Source organism: Crassostrea angulata, chromosome 4 (genome assembly GCF_025612915.1).
Source record: "Crassostrea angulata isolate pt1a10 chromosome 4, ASM2561291v2, whole genome shotgun sequence".
Lineage (NCBI taxonomy): Eukaryota > Metazoa > Mollusca > Bivalvia > Ostreida > Ostreidae > Magallana > Magallana angulata.
In genome coordinates, this window is record NC_069114.1 from 27,231,836 (window position 1) to 27,246,827 (window position 14,992).

Here is a 14,992-nt window from a genome sequence, read left to right on the forward strand (position 1 = left end):
ATACGATATTGTGTCAAAACAGAATCCATGAATATCCAAGATCATAAAGTATGATTTTCATTTAATATGATAGAGGTGGTCTCATAAAGGTGAAGTCTCAAAAGGGTGATGTCTTGTCTCGGTGAGCATTGTAATCTGTGATTACCTATGTTTGTACAAGCGATTTCTTGAAAACGACTCGACCGATTTTCGTGAAAAATTCAGATCTTGTAGATATTGATAAAAACCTTACATATACTTTTTTATTTTGATGGCCTCGTTTCCGGTCGGAGGATATTGACGTTTTAGCGATTTTTAGAGGATCGGTTTGTCCTGCTATCTCCTCCTAAACGAAAAAAGATACTGAATTTAAATTTTCAGGGATTGTAAATGAAAGATTGTAGATGTGCTTAAAGGCATTTATGGTTGTCTGGCTTCAAGGGCGCCGAAGCTCGCATGGACCCGAAAATCGAGTTTGAAAAAACGACGTGATTTTGAATGGTTTTCGTTCTTTATCTCATTTCCTGAAAAAATTTCAACATAAAATATAGGGCAAATAATTTTTTTTATATTTACAAGAGATTTCGTTTGATGTCCAGAAAAGGGGCTGGTCCCTCAAATTAGGGGTCAAAAGGGTTTTAAAGTCTTTCTTCCATAGCACTTTACTGAGAAATATTTTGAAAAGCAATATTGAATAATAAATGCTTAGAATGAAACGCGTGTCAATATTCAACCATCGAAATTTTGTCATATGGCCCCAATAAGGAGATAAGGGGTTCGCCCCTAAAACGGTCTTTACATAATAACTAAAAAACGGCAACGAATTTCTAAACACTTGTTGAAGAAAATATGTTTAATATCAAAAAACCTATCCTTTTATTTTTAGGGGCTATAAAGGCTCTGAAGTCTGTTTATATAGCACTTTACTGAAAAATATTTTGTTACATGTTTATGAAGCAATAATGTTCATCTCACATTTATTTAACAATAAATTATAATTATTTTATTATGTGTTCCGTAATTAGGGTTTTAAAGGGGTTTTAAGGGGCCAAAAGTCCAAAACTTTGATAACATATCTCAAACAGAACAAATATTTTAAAAAGCATCATTTTGAAAATCAATATAGAATAAAAATGCTAAGAATGATGTTCATGACAATATTCAAACATCAGAAAATTTTGTTGTTGCCCCGATAAGGAGATAAAAGGTCAAATATCAAAGTCCATGTCATATAACCTTCAAAAAATCGCCAAATATCAAAGTCAAGGTCATATAACCTTCAAACAATCGCACGGAAGACCTCCTCGTTGCTCGCAACGAGATCGTGTCTAGTTTATTTTTATGTTTTATCTCTCTCCAACAGATTATACGAACATTCCATCAAATGTGTTGAAAAAAGTTTACCGAACTGTCGAGCTGGTGATGTACAACAGTTGATCAGTTTTTATTTGGAGTTTGCAAATCTAACGAATACCCCTTATGACAATAAATGTATAGGTATGTGTATTTAAACCTTTACCCAATTCATGAATCATTAAATTGAACTGAGAAGCAACAATAATAGATAAATCAATCCTTTATTTCAGTTTCGCAACACACAAAGCCTTTTTGTGAAGATGAAGACGCTGTTGTCCTCCAAGTTTATGGAAGATGTTTTCAATACTTTTATGCTATCCCTTACTTCTGCACTGTGTAAGTATCAATAGATAACTTTCATGTAAAAATTCAAATAATTAAAAAAAAATTCATACCTGCTAGACAAATGATGGAAATTTATCTCCTTTCTGGTTAATATCATTCTTTATTTTTCAGTGCTACGCAGTTTATGGAATGCGCATACAATGCTACCAGAGAAGTCTACTTCAGTTGTTCAGAACCATCTGTTAATAAAATCCTGTTGAATGCAACTTCCTTTTATGAGGACAAATTTCCTGGCCAAAGTCAAACGATTTCTACGTGTTTATCAGGTATGTTGAATACATGGTACTCAAGAGAAGAATTATTTCAAAACTTTTTCCAATAATGAATAAAATAAAGGAGTAAAGTAGCAAATATTAAATTCTATTACGAATTATGTATATCAAAATATTGAATAAGGAAAAAGCATCGATCGTATCATTAAATATCAATAAATGCAATCAATTGTCCTAAAAATTTTATAACTCAAAATTTTGGTTGGTTGCAGGCTTCAATGTTTCACAAAGAACAACAGGTATGTAAAGAACTGGACAGATACATGTATGGTCAAATGGTTTTCAAAATGTAAACGGATTGAACATAAAAAAAAGAGTGCCAAATTTGTCAGAACATAATTTTCGATATAAATCAAGTAAGGTTTACAACATCTAACTCATGAATTGATTTCATTTGTAGTCAAGAGAGCAGCCTTCACCATTCGACTGGCATCAGTGCTCTGGACTGAAGAATTATCTGATCACAGATCAGCTATGTACAGGAGTTGGAATCACACCATCGTGTCAAATGTATGTACCAGAGTTATATATTTAAGCGGTGGCGTTCTAACAAATGCCAAGGAGTAGTTATGTTGCATGTATGTGGATATTTTATATCGGCTTTAATGTTGATCATTTCTGGTAAATCATAAAAGGCAAATATGGGACGTGTTCAGTAGACTGGAATATTCCAAAAACATAGGTCTAAGATTTATGGTTCTAGAGACTGAAAGAAAGATTATTGCAAGGACGATTTGATGCATATTCACATGTCAGTTTTCAAAATGATTATTTGAAAAGGGGATACCCTCTTCTTTTTCAAATATGTTAATAGCAGCGAATTGATGTATTTGTTTAGTGTCAGTGGCATTTCCATTCCCCCAACACTTTTTTGAATGCAAACCGCTGTTATTTATTATGTTCTTCTTTGTCTGCTTCAGTTTACTACCGTCTTTGGTCATTATCCAGGATTCCTCGGCTTGAGCGTAACTAATTTCAGGTAATATATGAGTTGGTGACAACTGATCTTAATTTTTACGCATGCTGTTATTACCCTGCTTGTTTTGTGAAAGATTTTTACTTGAGCTCAATTTGTTTTGACAGGAGTGGAAGTGTTTATGCTGATATGGAGTTTAAATATGATAGTTTCTTGATTTCCATTACTGACGCCATGGACGCTGTTCGAAACGCCACGAAAACGGGCCTGATTCATTTGCTTCCAGTGGACGACTACTTCATGTTCAGAGGGGGTACAGAAAACATTTCATTTCTTTTTTTATTTTGTAAGAGATTAGTATGCAATATGAAAGTGGCAATTGTTATAATTTTGTTTACAGAACTAAAGGATGGTATGTGTCCTGTTCCCGAGAGAAATTCTAGTGCTATATGCTTGGAGGAGTGTCACATGGACTCTAACTGTACAGGAACTCAGAAATGTTGCTTCAACGGGTGTGGGCACACGTGCCAAGAAACAGGTAAAATCGAATCATCTAGTTGTGTATTTGTTGAAAAAGAGGATGGAGAAAGAGTCCATCTTCTCTTCGATGTTACCGTAATGTACACCAATTGATTGATTTCTTGATTAGTGTACCCCAAAAAGGATCCTTGTGAGGATATGGAATACTTGGAAAAGAAAGGAGAAGAATGTCTGAAAATATATGGCATGAACTTGACGACAGCCCCAGACTCGCGATCGTTCTGCAGGTTGGTCGCCACGACTATTTTCTTTTCAAAGAGGAACATTAAAGAATATCTAACGATTTCCAATTTGTTTTATTTTGTGTAGAAAATGCTTATTCCGGATGTGTCTTTTCTTTACAGAGTAATACACAACTTCACCATGTGCATCTTGAAAAGTCTTACAAAGGAAACAGGGGCAAAGTGTTCATCTGATCAGATTGAACGAGCTATGAAAGCTTTTGGTCCTAATCTTAAAGCGGAGCTGAATGTTCCGTATGACCCTGTGGCTTGTGAGTATATATATTGATTTATGTTTTGACGTTCTACTAATTGAATATTTTTTGGGTCCATCACAGACGTTTCTGAATCGTCCAGACCGTCTGAACATTCCCTAACTCGGAAATGTTTGTTCTTTTCAGGCCTCAACACATCGAAAGATAGAATGGGTAAGTGAAGAGTCAAGTAGTTTTCAAATGATAAATGGAGTTGCAAAACCTAGTGCCTATTGGGTTACAGTTGAATGTCCGATATATATCAAGTAAGGTTTACATCTTACTCATGAATTAATTTCATTTATAGTGAAGAGAGCAGCCTTCACCATTCGACTGGCATCAGTGCTCTGGACTGAAGAATTATCTGATCACAGATCAGCGATGTACAGGAGTTGGAATCACACCATCGTGTCAAATGTATGTACCAGAGTTATATATTTAAGCGGTGGCGTTCTAACAAATGCCAAGGAGTAGTTATGTTGCATGTATGTGAAAAATTTATATCGGCTTTTATGTTAACCTTTTCTGATAAATCATAAAAAGGCAAAAATGGGACGTGTTCAGTTGACTGGAATATTCCAAAAACATAGGTCTAAGATTTATGGTTCTGGAGACTGAAAGAAAGATAATTGCAAGGACGATTTGATGCATATTCACATGTCAGTTTTCAAAATGATTATTTGAAAAGGGGATACCCTCTTCTTTTTCAAATATGTAAATAGCGGCGGATTCATGTATTTGTTTAGTGTCAGTGGCATTTCCATTTTCCCTAGACTTTTTTGAATGCAAACCGCTGTTATTTTTTATGTTCTTCTTTGTCTGCTTCAGTTTACCAGCGTGTTTGGTCATTATCCAGGATTCCTCGGCTTGAGCGTAACTAATTTCAGGTAATATATGAGTTGGTGACAACTGTTCTACATTTTTACGCATGCTGTTATTACCCTGCTTGTTTTGTGAAAGATTTTTACTTGAGCTCAATTTGTTTTGACAGGAGTGGAAGTGTTTATGCTGATATGGAGTTTAAATATGATAGTTTCTTGATTTCCATTACTGACGCCATGGACGCTGTTCGAAACGCCACGAAAACGGGCCTGATTCATTTGCTTCCAGTGGACGACTACTTCATGTTCAGAGGGGGTACAGAAAACATTCCATTTCTTTTTTTATTTTGTAAGAGATTAGTATGCAATATGAAAGTGGCAATTGTTATAATTTTGTTTACAGAACTAAAGGGTGGAATGTGTCCTGTTCCCGAGAGAAATTCTAGTGCTATATGCTTGGAGGAGTGTCACATGGACTCTAACTGTACAGGAACTCAGAAATGTTGCTTCAACGGGTGTGGGCACACGTGCCAAGAAGCAGGTAAAATCGAACCATCTAGTTGTGTATTTGTTGAAAAAGAGGATGGAGAAGTGGTCTACTTCTCTTCGATGTTACCGTAATGTACACCAATTGATTGATTTCTTGATTAGTGTACTCCAAAAAGGATCCTTGTGAGGATATGGAATACTTGGAAAAGAAAGGAGAAGAATGTCTGAAAATATATGGCATGAACTTGACGACAGCCCCAGACTCGCGATCGTTCTGCAGGTTGGTCGCCACGACCATTTTCTTTTCAAAGAGGAACATTAAAGAATATCTAACAATTTCCAAACTGTTTTTATTTTGTATAGAAAATGCTTATTCCGGATGTGTCTTTTCTTTACAGAGTAATACACAACTTCACCATGTGCATCTTGAAAAGTCTTACAAAGGAAACAGGGGCAAAGTGTTCATCTGATCAGATTGAACGAGCTATGAAAGCTTTGGGTCCAAATCTTAAAGCGGAGCTGAATGTTCCGTATGACCCTGTGGCTTGTGAGTATATATATATATATATATATATATATATATATATATATATATATATATATTGATTTATGTTTTGACGTTCTTCTAATTGAATATTTTTTGAGTCCATCATACACGTTTCTGAATTGTCCGGACCGTCTGAAACATTCCCTAACTCGGAAATGTTTGTTCTTTTCAGGCCTCAACCCATCGAAAGATAAAATGGGTATGTGAAAAGTCAAATAGTTTTCAAATTATAAATGGAGTTGCAAAACCTAGGGCCTCTTTGGTTACAGTTGAAAGTCAGAAATATATCAAGTAAGGTTTACAACATCTAACTCATGAATTGATTTCATTTGTAGTCAAGAGAGCAGCCTTCACCATTCGACTGGCATCAGTGCTCTGGACTGAAGAATTATCTGATCACAGATCAGCGATGTTCAGGAGTTGGAATCACACCATCGTGACAAATGTATGTACCAGAGTTATATGTTTAAGCGATGGCGTTCTAGCAAATTCTAAGGAATAGTTATGTTGCATGTATGTGGATATTTTATATCGGCTTTAATGTTGACCATTTCTGGTAAACTATAAAAAGGCAAAAATGGGACGTGTTCAGTAGACTGGAATATTCCAAAAACATAGGTCTAAGATTTATGGTTTTGGAGACTGAAAGAAAGATTATTGCAAGGACGATTTGATGCATATTCACATGTCAGTTTTCAAAATGATTATTTGAAAATGGGATACCCTCTTCTTTTTCAAATATGTAAATAGCGGCGGATTCATGTATTTGTTTAGTGTCAGTGGCATTTCCATTTTCCCTAGACGTTTTTGAATGCAAGCCGCTGTTATTTTTTAATTTTCTTCTTTTTCTGCTTCAGTTTACTACCGTCTTTGGGCACTATCCAGGATTCCTTAGCTTGAATGTAACTAATTTCAGGTAATATATGTAGTGGTGCCAACTGTTCTACATTTTTACGCATGCTGTTATTAACCTGCTTGTTTGGTGCAAGAGTTTTACATGTTTCCAATTTGTTTTGATAGGAATGGAAGTGTGTATGCAGATATGGAGTTTAAATATGATAGTCTCTTGATTTCCATTACTGACGCCATCGACGCTGTTCGAAACGCCACAAAAACGGGCCTGGTTCATTTGCTTCCAGTGGACGACTACTTCATGTTCAGAGGGGGTACAGAAAATATTCCATTTCTTTTTTTATTTTGTAAGAGATTGGCAAATGTATGCAATATGAAAGTGGTGATTTTTATAATTTTGTTGACAGAACTAAAGGATGGAATGTGTCCTGTTCCCGAGAGAAATTCTAGTGCTATATGCTTGGAGGAGTGTCATGTGGACTCTAACTGTACAGGAACTCAGAAATGTTGCTTCAACGGGTGTGGGCACACGTGCCAAGAAGCAGGTAAAATCGAATCATCTAGTTGTGTATTTGTTGAAAAAGAGGATGGAGAAAGAGTCTATCTTCTCTTCGATGTTTCCTTAATGTACACCAATTGATTGATTTCTTGATAAGTGTACTCCAAAAAGGATCCATGTGAGGATATGGAATACTTGGAAAAGAAAGGAGAAGAATGTCTGAAAATGTATGGCATGAACTTGACGACAGCCCCAGACTCGCGATCGTTCTGCAGGTTGGTCGCCACGACCATTTTCTTTTCAAAGAGGAACATTAAAGAATATCTAACGATTTCCAAACTGTTTTTATTTTGTATAGAAAATGCTTATTCCGGATGTGTCTTTTCTTTACAGAGTAATACACAACTTCACCATGTGCATCTTGAAAAGTCTTACAAAGGAAACAGGGGCAAAGTGTTCATCTGATCAGATTGAACGAGCTATGAAAGCTTTGGGTCCAAATCTTAAAGCGGAGCTGAATGTTCCGTATGATCCTGTTGCTTGTGAGTATATATATATTGATTTATGATTTGACGTTCTTCTAATTGAATATTTTTTGAGTCCATCATACACGTTTCTGAATCATCCAGACCGTCTGAACATTCCCTAACTCGGAAATGTTTGTTCTTTTCAGGCCTCAACACATCGAAAGATAGAATGGGTATGTGAAGAGTCAAGTAGTTTTCAAATGATAAATGGAGTTGCAAAACCTAGTGCCTATTGGGTTATAGTTGAATGTCCGATATATATCAAGTAAGGTTTACAACATCTTACTCATGAATTAATTTCATTTATAGTGAAGAGAGCAGCCTTCACCATTCGACTGGCATCAGTGCTCTGGACTGAAGAATTATCTGATCACAGATCAGCGATGTACAGGAGTTGGAATCACACCATCGTGTCAAATGTATGTACCAGAGTTATATGTTTAAGCGGTGGCGTTCTAACAAATGCCAAGGAGTAGTTATGTTGCATGTATGTGAAAAATTTATATCGGCTTTTATGTAAACCATTTCTGATAAATCATAAACAGGCAAAAATGGGACGTGTTCAGTTGACTGGAATATTCCAAAAACATAGGTCTAAGATTTATGGTTCTGGAGACTGAAAGAAAGATTATTGCAAGGACGATTTGATGCATATTCACATGTCAGTTTTCAAAATGATTATTTGAAAAGGGGATACCCTCTTCTTTTTCAAATATGTAAATAGCGGCGGATTCATGTATTTGTTTAGTGTCAGTGGCATTTCCATTTTCCCTAGTCTTTTTTGAATGCAAACCGCTGTTATTTTTGAATTTTCTTCTTTGTCTGCTTCAGTTTACCAGCGTGTTTGGTCATTATCCAGGATTCCTTGGCTTGAGCGTAACTAATTTCAGGTAATATATGAGTTGGTGACAACTGATCTTAATTTTTACGCATGTTGTTATTACCCTGCTTGTTTTGTGAAAGATTTTTACTTGAGCTCAATTTGTTTTGACAGGAGTGGAAGTGTTTATGCTGATATGGAGTTTAAATATGATAGTTTCTTGATTTCCATTACTGACGCCATGGACGCTGTTCAAAACGCCACGAAAACGGGCCTGATTCATTTGCTTCCAGTGGACGACTACTTCATGTTCAGAGGGGGTACAGAAAACATTTCATTTCTTTTTTTATTTTGTAAGAGATTAGTATGCAATATGAAAGTGGCAATTGTTATAATTTTGTTTACAGAACTAAAGGGTGGAATGTGTCCTGTTCCCGAGAGAAATTCTAGTGCTATATGCTTGGAGGAGTGTCACATGGACTCTAACTGTACAGGAACTCAGAAATGTTGCTTCAACGGGTGTGGGCACACGTGCCAAGAAGCAGGTAAAATCGAATCATCTAGTTGTGTATTTGTTGAAAAAGAGGATGGAGAAGTGGTCTACTTCTCTTCGATGTTACCGTAATGTACACCAATTGATTGATTTCTTGATTAGTGTACTCCAAAAAGGATCCTTGTGAGGATATGGAATACTTGGAAAAGAAAGGAGAAGAATGTCTGAAAATATATGGCATGAACTTGACGACAGCCCCAGACTCGCGATCGTTCTGCAGGTTGGTCGCCACGACCATTTTCTTTTCAAAGAGGAACATTAAAGAATATCTAACAATTTCCAAACTGTTTTTATTTTGTATAGAAAATGCTTATTCCGGATGTGTCTTTTCTTTACAGAGTAATACACAACTTCACCATGTGCATCTTGAAAAGTCTTACAAAGGAAACAGGGGCAAAGTGTTCATCTGATCAGATTGAACGAGCTATGAAAGCTTTGGGTCCAAATCTTAAAGCGGAGCTGAATGTTCCGTATGATCCTGTTGCTTGTGAGTATATATATATTGATTTATGATTTGACGTTCTTCTAATTGAATATTTTTTGAGTCCATCATACACGTTTCTGAATCGTCCAGACCGTCTGAACATTCCCTAACTCGGAAATGTTTGTTCTTTTCAGGCCTCAACACATCGAAAGATAGAATGGGTATGTGAAGAGTCAAGTAGTTTTCAAATGATAAATGGAGTTGCAAAACCTAGTGCCTATTGGGTTATAGTTGAATGTCCGATATATATCAAGTAAGGTTTACAACATCTTACTCATGAATTAATTTCATTTATAGTGAAGAGAGCAGCCTTCACCATTCGACTGGCATCAGTGCTCTGGACTGAAGAATTATCTGATCACAGATCAGCGATGTACAGGAGTTGGAATCACACCATCGTGTCAAATGTATGTACCAGAGTTATATGTTTAAGCGGTGGCGTTCTAACAAATGCCAAGGAGTAGTTATGTTGCATGTATGTGAAAAATTTATATCGGCTTTTATGTTAACCATTTCTGATAAATCATAAACAGGCAAAAATGGGACGTGTTCAGTTGACTGGAATATTCCAAAAACATAGGTCTAAGATTTATGGTTCTGGAGACTGAAAGAAAGATTATTGCAAGGACGATTTGATGCATATTCACATGTCAGTTTTCAAAATGATTATTTGAAAAGGGGATACCCTCTTCTTTTTCAAATATGTAAATAGCGGCGGATTCATGTATTTGTTTAGTGTCAGTGGCATTTCCATTTTCCCTAGTCTTTTTTGAATGTAAACCGCTGTTATTTTTGAATTTTCTTCTTTGTCTGCTTCAGTTTACCAGCGTGTTTGGTCATTATCCAGGATTCCTTGGCTTGAGCGTAACTAATTTCAGGTAATATATGAGTTGGTGACAACTGATCTTAATTTTTACGCATGTTGTTATTACCCTGCTTGTTTTGTGAAAGATTTTTACTTGAGCTCAATTTGTTTTGACAGGAGTGGAAGTGTTTATGCTGATATGGAGTTTAAATATGATAGTTTCTTGATTTCCATTACTGACGCCATGGACGCTGTTCGAAACGCCACGAAAACGGGCCTGATTCATTTGCTTCCAGTGGACGACTACTTCATGTTCAGAGGGGGTACAGAAAACATTTCATTTCTTTTTTTATTTTGTAAGAGATTAGTATGCAATATGAAAGTGGCAATTGTTATAATTTTGTTTACAGAACTAAAGGGTGGAATGTGTCCTGTTCCCGAGAGAAATTCTAGTGCTATATGCTTGGAGGAGTGTCACATGGACTCTAACTGTACAGGAACTCAGAAATGTTGCTTCAACGGGTGTGGGCACACGTGCCAAGAAGCAGGTAAAATCGAATCATCTAGTTGTGTATTTGTTGAAAAAGAGGATGGAGAAGTGGTCTACTTCTCTTCGATGTTACCGTAATGTACACCAATTGATTGATTTCTTGATTAGTGTACTCCAAAAAGGATCCTTGTGAGGATATGGAATACTTGGAAAAGAAAGGAGAAGAATGTCTGAAAATATATGGCATGAACTTGACGACAGCCCCAGACTCGCGATCGTTCTGCAGGTTGGTCGCCACGACCATTTTCTTTTCAAAGAGGAACATTAAAGAATATCTAACAATTTCCAAACTGTTTTTATTTTGTATAGAAAATGCTTATTCCGGATGTGTCTTTTCTTTACAGAGTAATACACAACTTCACCATGTGCATCTTGAAAAGTCTTACAAAGGAAACAGGGGCAAAGTGTTCATCTGATCAGATTGAACGAGCTATGAAAGCTTTGGGTCCAAATCTTAAAGCGGAGCTGAATGTTCTGTATGATCCTGTGGCTTGTGAGTATATATATATATATATATATATATATATATATATATATATATATATATATATATATATATTGATTTATGTTTTGACGTTCTTCTAATTGAATATTTTTTGAGTCCATCATACACGTTTCTGAATCGTCCGGACCGTCTGAAACATTCCCTAACTCGGAAATGTTTGTTCTTTTCAGGCCTCAACACATCGAAAGATAGAATGGGTATGTGAAAAGTCAAGTAGTTTTCAAATTATAAATGGAGTTGCAAAACCTAGGGCCTCTTTGGTTACAGTTGAAAGTCAGAAATATATCAAGTAAGGTTTACAACATCTAACTCATGAATTGATTTTATTTGTAGTCAAGAGAGCAGCCTTCACCATTCGACTGGCATCAGTGCTCTGGACTGAAGAATTATCTGATCACAGATCAGCGATGTTCAGGAGTTGGAATCACACCATCGTGACAAATGTATGTACCAGAGTTATATGTTTAAGCGATGGCGTTCTAGCAAATTCTAAGGAATAGTTATGTTGCATGTATGTGGATATTTTATATCGGCTTTAATGTTGACCATTTCTGGTAAACTATAAAAAGGCAAAAATGGGACGTGTTCAGTAGACTGGAATATTCCAAAAACATAGGTCTAAGATTTATGGTTTTGGAGACTGAAAGAAAGATTATTGCAAGGACGATTTGATGCATATTCACATGTCAGTTTTCAAAATGATTATTTGAAAATGGGATACCCTCTTCTTTTTCAAATATGTAAATATCTGCGGATTCATGTATTTGTTTAGTGTCAGTGGCATTTCCATTTTCCTTAGACGTTTTTGAATGCAAGCCGCTGTTATTTTTTAATTTTCTTCTTTGTCTGCTTCAGTTTACTACCGTCTTTGGGCACTATCCAGGATTCCTTGGCTTGAATGTAACTAATTTCAGGTAATATATGTAGTGGTGCCAACTGTTCTACATTTTTACGCATGTTGTTATTACCCTGCTTGTTTTGTGAAAGAGTTTTACATGAATCCAATTTGTTTTGATAGGAATGGAAGTGTGTATGCAGATATGGAGTTTAAATATGATAGTCTCTTGATTTCCATTACTGACGCCATCGACGCTGTTCGAAACGCCACAAAAACGGGCCTGGTTCATTTGCTTCCAGTGGACGACTACTTCATGTTCAGAGGGGGTACAGAAAATATTTCATTTCTTTTTAGCTCACCTGAGCTGAAAGCTCAAGTGAGCTATTCTGATCACATTTTGTCTGTCGTCCGTCTGTCCGTCTGTCCGTCCGTCTGTCCGTAAACTTTTCACATTTTCAACATCTTCTCAAGAACTACAAGGCCAATTTCAACCAAACTTGGCACAAATCATCCTTAGACAAAGGGGATTCAAAGTTGTGAAAATTAAGGGCCACACCCATTTTCAAGGGGAGATAATTAGAAATTAATGAAAAATTTCGAGAAATTTTCAAAAATCTTCTTCTCAAGAACCAGAAAGCCAGAAAAGCTGAAACTTATGTGGAAGCATCCTCAGGTAGTGTAGATTCAAAGTTATGAAATTCATGACCCCCGGGGGTAGGGTGGGGCCACAATGGGGGGTCGAAGTTTTACATAGGAATATATTGAGTAAATCTTTAAAAATCCTCTCAGAAACTAAACAGCCAGGACAGCTGAAACTTGTGTGGAAGCATCCTCAGGTAGTGTAGATTCGAAGTTGTGAAATTCATGACCCCGGGGGGTAGGGTGGGGCCACAATGGGGGGTCGAAGTTTTACATAGGAATATATAGAGTAAATATTTAAAATTCTTCTTCTTAGAAACTAAACAGCCAGGAAAGCTAAAACTTTTGTGGAAGCATTCTCATGTAGTGAAGATTGAAAGTTGTGAAATTCATGACCCCCGGGGGTAGGGTGGGGCCACAATTGGGGTCGAAGTTTTACATAGGAATATATTGAGTAAATCTTTAAAAATCTTCTTCTCAGAAACTAATCGGCCAGGAAAGCTGAAACTTGTGTGGAAGCATCCTCAGGTAGTGTAGATTCAAAGTTGTGAAATTCATGACCCCCTGGGTAGGGTGGGACCACAATGGGGGGTCGAAGTTTTACATAGGAAAATATAGAGTAAATCTTTAAAAATCTTCTTCTCAGAAACTAATCAGCCAGGAAAGCTGAAACTTGTGTGGAAGTATCCTCATGTAGTGTAGATTCAAAGTTGTGAAAATCATGATCCCTGGGGGTAGGGTGAGGCCACATTGGGGGGGGGGTGTTAAAATTTTACATAGGAATATATAAAGTAAATCTTTAAAAATCTTCTTCTCAGAAATTATCAGCAAGATAATTCTTTATAATTGTTAAAGACTTTGGCTCCAGGACAATTCTTCGGCCTCACAAGAAGGTTCAGAGTTTGATGTAGCTAAATATCCCATATACATGTATAAACAATTGTAAAGGATCTTTTTGAGAACTGCAATACTCAACATGTGATATGACTATAAAATTGAAGCAGGCAGCTATTTTTTCATTAGAATCTTTTTGTATTACTGTATTGAGTTATTGCCCTTGATTTATTGATTTTTGATTATTTTAATTAATGCATCCACTGTTAACCAATTATTGTGATGATTATTTTTATACAATAATAAATATTCAATGTATATAAGTTGTTCTGCATAAGTAGTTCTGGGTAAGGCAGGATTAGTTTGTTTATTTTTGATTTCCAATTTTTAGATACTATGAATTATTTTAGGCCGGCACATATATAGGGACAGTGTCCATTGCATTACGATGAGCGTCTGTTTGGGGTTAAACTTGAACAGTTACGGATAGATTGAGTGTGTGCTCTGTTTAATCTTCGTGTTTTCTAACCTACGATACAGAGTGTGCGGTCATTCCTGCCATGTATCCCATTAATACAAGTGTGCGGCCATACGTGCTTGTATTGGTGGTGGTTGCGGCGGAGCATTAGTGTATGGTCATCCCTGCTGGTGTTCTGGCCTCTCTAGCGCGTGTGTGGCACTCCCTGCTTGCGTTAGGTTGAGCTGTTGGCGCAAGTGAGCGGTAATCCCTGCTTGCGTTAACGTTGGTACCTGTTGAGTTGCGTAGGTGTGCGGTCATTCATGCCTGCGTAACGCTGAGTCCCTATATATGTGCAGAAGCGGTGACTAAAGTCTGCTCTTGTAAATATTGGCAGCAATCAGGGCTATCCGAGTTCCAAGGGTAAAAATGGATTTTATTTATACAAGATCTACATGTATTATTGTATATTGTCCAATTGCTTGTATTATGACTCCATTAAGCTGACTTTATCATACCTATTGTTCCTCAGGTGAGCGATGTGGCCCATGGGCCTCTTGTTTTATTTTGTAAGAGATTGGCAAATGTATGCAATATGAAAGTTGTGATTGTGTTGTTTTCGTTGACAGAACTAAAGGGTGGAATGTGTCCTGTTCCCGATAGAAATTCTAGTGCTATATGCTCAGAGGAATGTCAGATGGACTCCGACTGTACAGTTAATCAGAAATGTTGCTTCAACGGGTGTGGGCACACGTGCCAAGAAGCAGGTAATGTCATTAAATGTTTATGTGTACGCTTAATGTACACTGTTCTGTTCCTAAAACTTCGTAAACTACTGTTATTTTAATATGATATGAACCAGAGAAACTTGTTCAAAAATATCATCCGT

At 36.6% G+C, this 14,992-nt stretch overlaps 1 protein-coding gene across 3 annotated transcripts in view; it reads left to right on the top strand.

Annotated features, from left to right (window-relative positions):
• Positions 1 to 14,992, top strand: part of LOC128182012 (uncharacterized) — a 58,356-nt gene that overhangs the window by 42,472 nt on the left and 892 nt on the right. Inside the window, exons 55-97 of one of the 3 annotated variants that reach the window (XM_052850601.1) lie at positions 1,343 to 1,476; positions 1,566 to 1,671; positions 1,792 to 1,946; positions 2,165 to 2,191; positions 2,353 to 2,462; positions 2,873 to 2,931; positions 3,036 to 3,181; positions 3,269 to 3,406; positions 3,518 to 3,635; positions 3,753 to 3,901; positions 4,031 to 4,057; positions 4,191 to 4,300; positions 4,712 to 4,770; positions 4,875 to 5,020; positions 5,108 to 5,245; positions 5,356 to 5,473; positions 5,592 to 5,740; positions 5,913 to 5,939; positions 6,076 to 6,185; positions 6,598 to 6,656; positions 6,761 to 6,906; positions 7,000 to 7,137; positions 7,249 to 7,366; positions 7,485 to 7,633; positions 7,765 to 7,791; positions 7,928 to 8,037; positions 8,450 to 8,508; positions 8,613 to 8,758; positions 8,846 to 8,983; positions 9,094 to 9,211; positions 9,330 to 9,478; positions 9,610 to 9,636; positions 9,773 to 9,882; positions 10,295 to 10,353; positions 10,458 to 10,603; positions 10,691 to 10,828; positions 10,939 to 11,056; positions 11,175 to 11,323; positions 11,506 to 11,532; positions 11,669 to 11,778; positions 12,191 to 12,249; positions 12,354 to 12,499; positions 14,733 to 14,870. In XM_052850601.1, the coding sequence (XP_052706561.1) occupies positions 1,343 to 1,476; positions 1,566 to 1,671; positions 1,792 to 1,946; positions 2,165 to 2,191; positions 2,353 to 2,462; positions 2,873 to 2,931; positions 3,036 to 3,181; positions 3,269 to 3,406; positions 3,518 to 3,635; positions 3,753 to 3,901; positions 4,031 to 4,057; positions 4,191 to 4,300; positions 4,712 to 4,770; positions 4,875 to 5,020; positions 5,108 to 5,245; positions 5,356 to 5,473; positions 5,592 to 5,740; positions 5,913 to 5,939; positions 6,076 to 6,185; positions 6,598 to 6,656; positions 6,761 to 6,906; positions 7,000 to 7,137; positions 7,249 to 7,366; positions 7,485 to 7,633; positions 7,765 to 7,791; positions 7,928 to 8,037; positions 8,450 to 8,508; positions 8,613 to 8,758; positions 8,846 to 8,983; positions 9,094 to 9,211; positions 9,330 to 9,478; positions 9,610 to 9,636; positions 9,773 to 9,882; positions 10,295 to 10,353; positions 10,458 to 10,603; positions 10,691 to 10,828; positions 10,939 to 11,056; positions 11,175 to 11,323; positions 11,506 to 11,532; positions 11,669 to 11,778; positions 12,191 to 12,249; positions 12,354 to 12,499; positions 14,733 to 14,870 (4,610 nt within the window). The remainder of the gene's footprint in view (positions 1 to 1,342; positions 1,477 to 1,565; positions 1,672 to 1,791; positions 1,947 to 2,164; positions 2,192 to 2,352; positions 2,463 to 2,872; positions 2,932 to 3,035; positions 3,182 to 3,268; positions 3,407 to 3,517; positions 3,636 to 3,752; positions 3,902 to 4,030; positions 4,058 to 4,190; positions 4,301 to 4,711; positions 4,771 to 4,874; positions 5,021 to 5,107; positions 5,246 to 5,355; positions 5,474 to 5,591; positions 5,741 to 5,912; positions 5,940 to 6,075; positions 6,186 to 6,597; positions 6,657 to 6,760; positions 6,907 to 6,999; positions 7,138 to 7,248; positions 7,367 to 7,484; positions 7,634 to 7,764; positions 7,792 to 7,927; positions 8,038 to 8,449; positions 8,509 to 8,612; positions 8,759 to 8,845; positions 8,984 to 9,093; positions 9,212 to 9,329; positions 9,479 to 9,609; positions 9,637 to 9,772; positions 9,883 to 10,294; positions 10,354 to 10,457; positions 10,604 to 10,690; positions 10,829 to 10,938; positions 11,057 to 11,174; positions 11,324 to 11,505; positions 11,533 to 11,668; positions 11,779 to 12,190; positions 12,250 to 12,353; positions 12,500 to 14,732; positions 14,871 to 14,992) is intronic. The other 2 variants (XM_052850602.1, XM_052850603.1) reach the window with 2 other exon arrangements.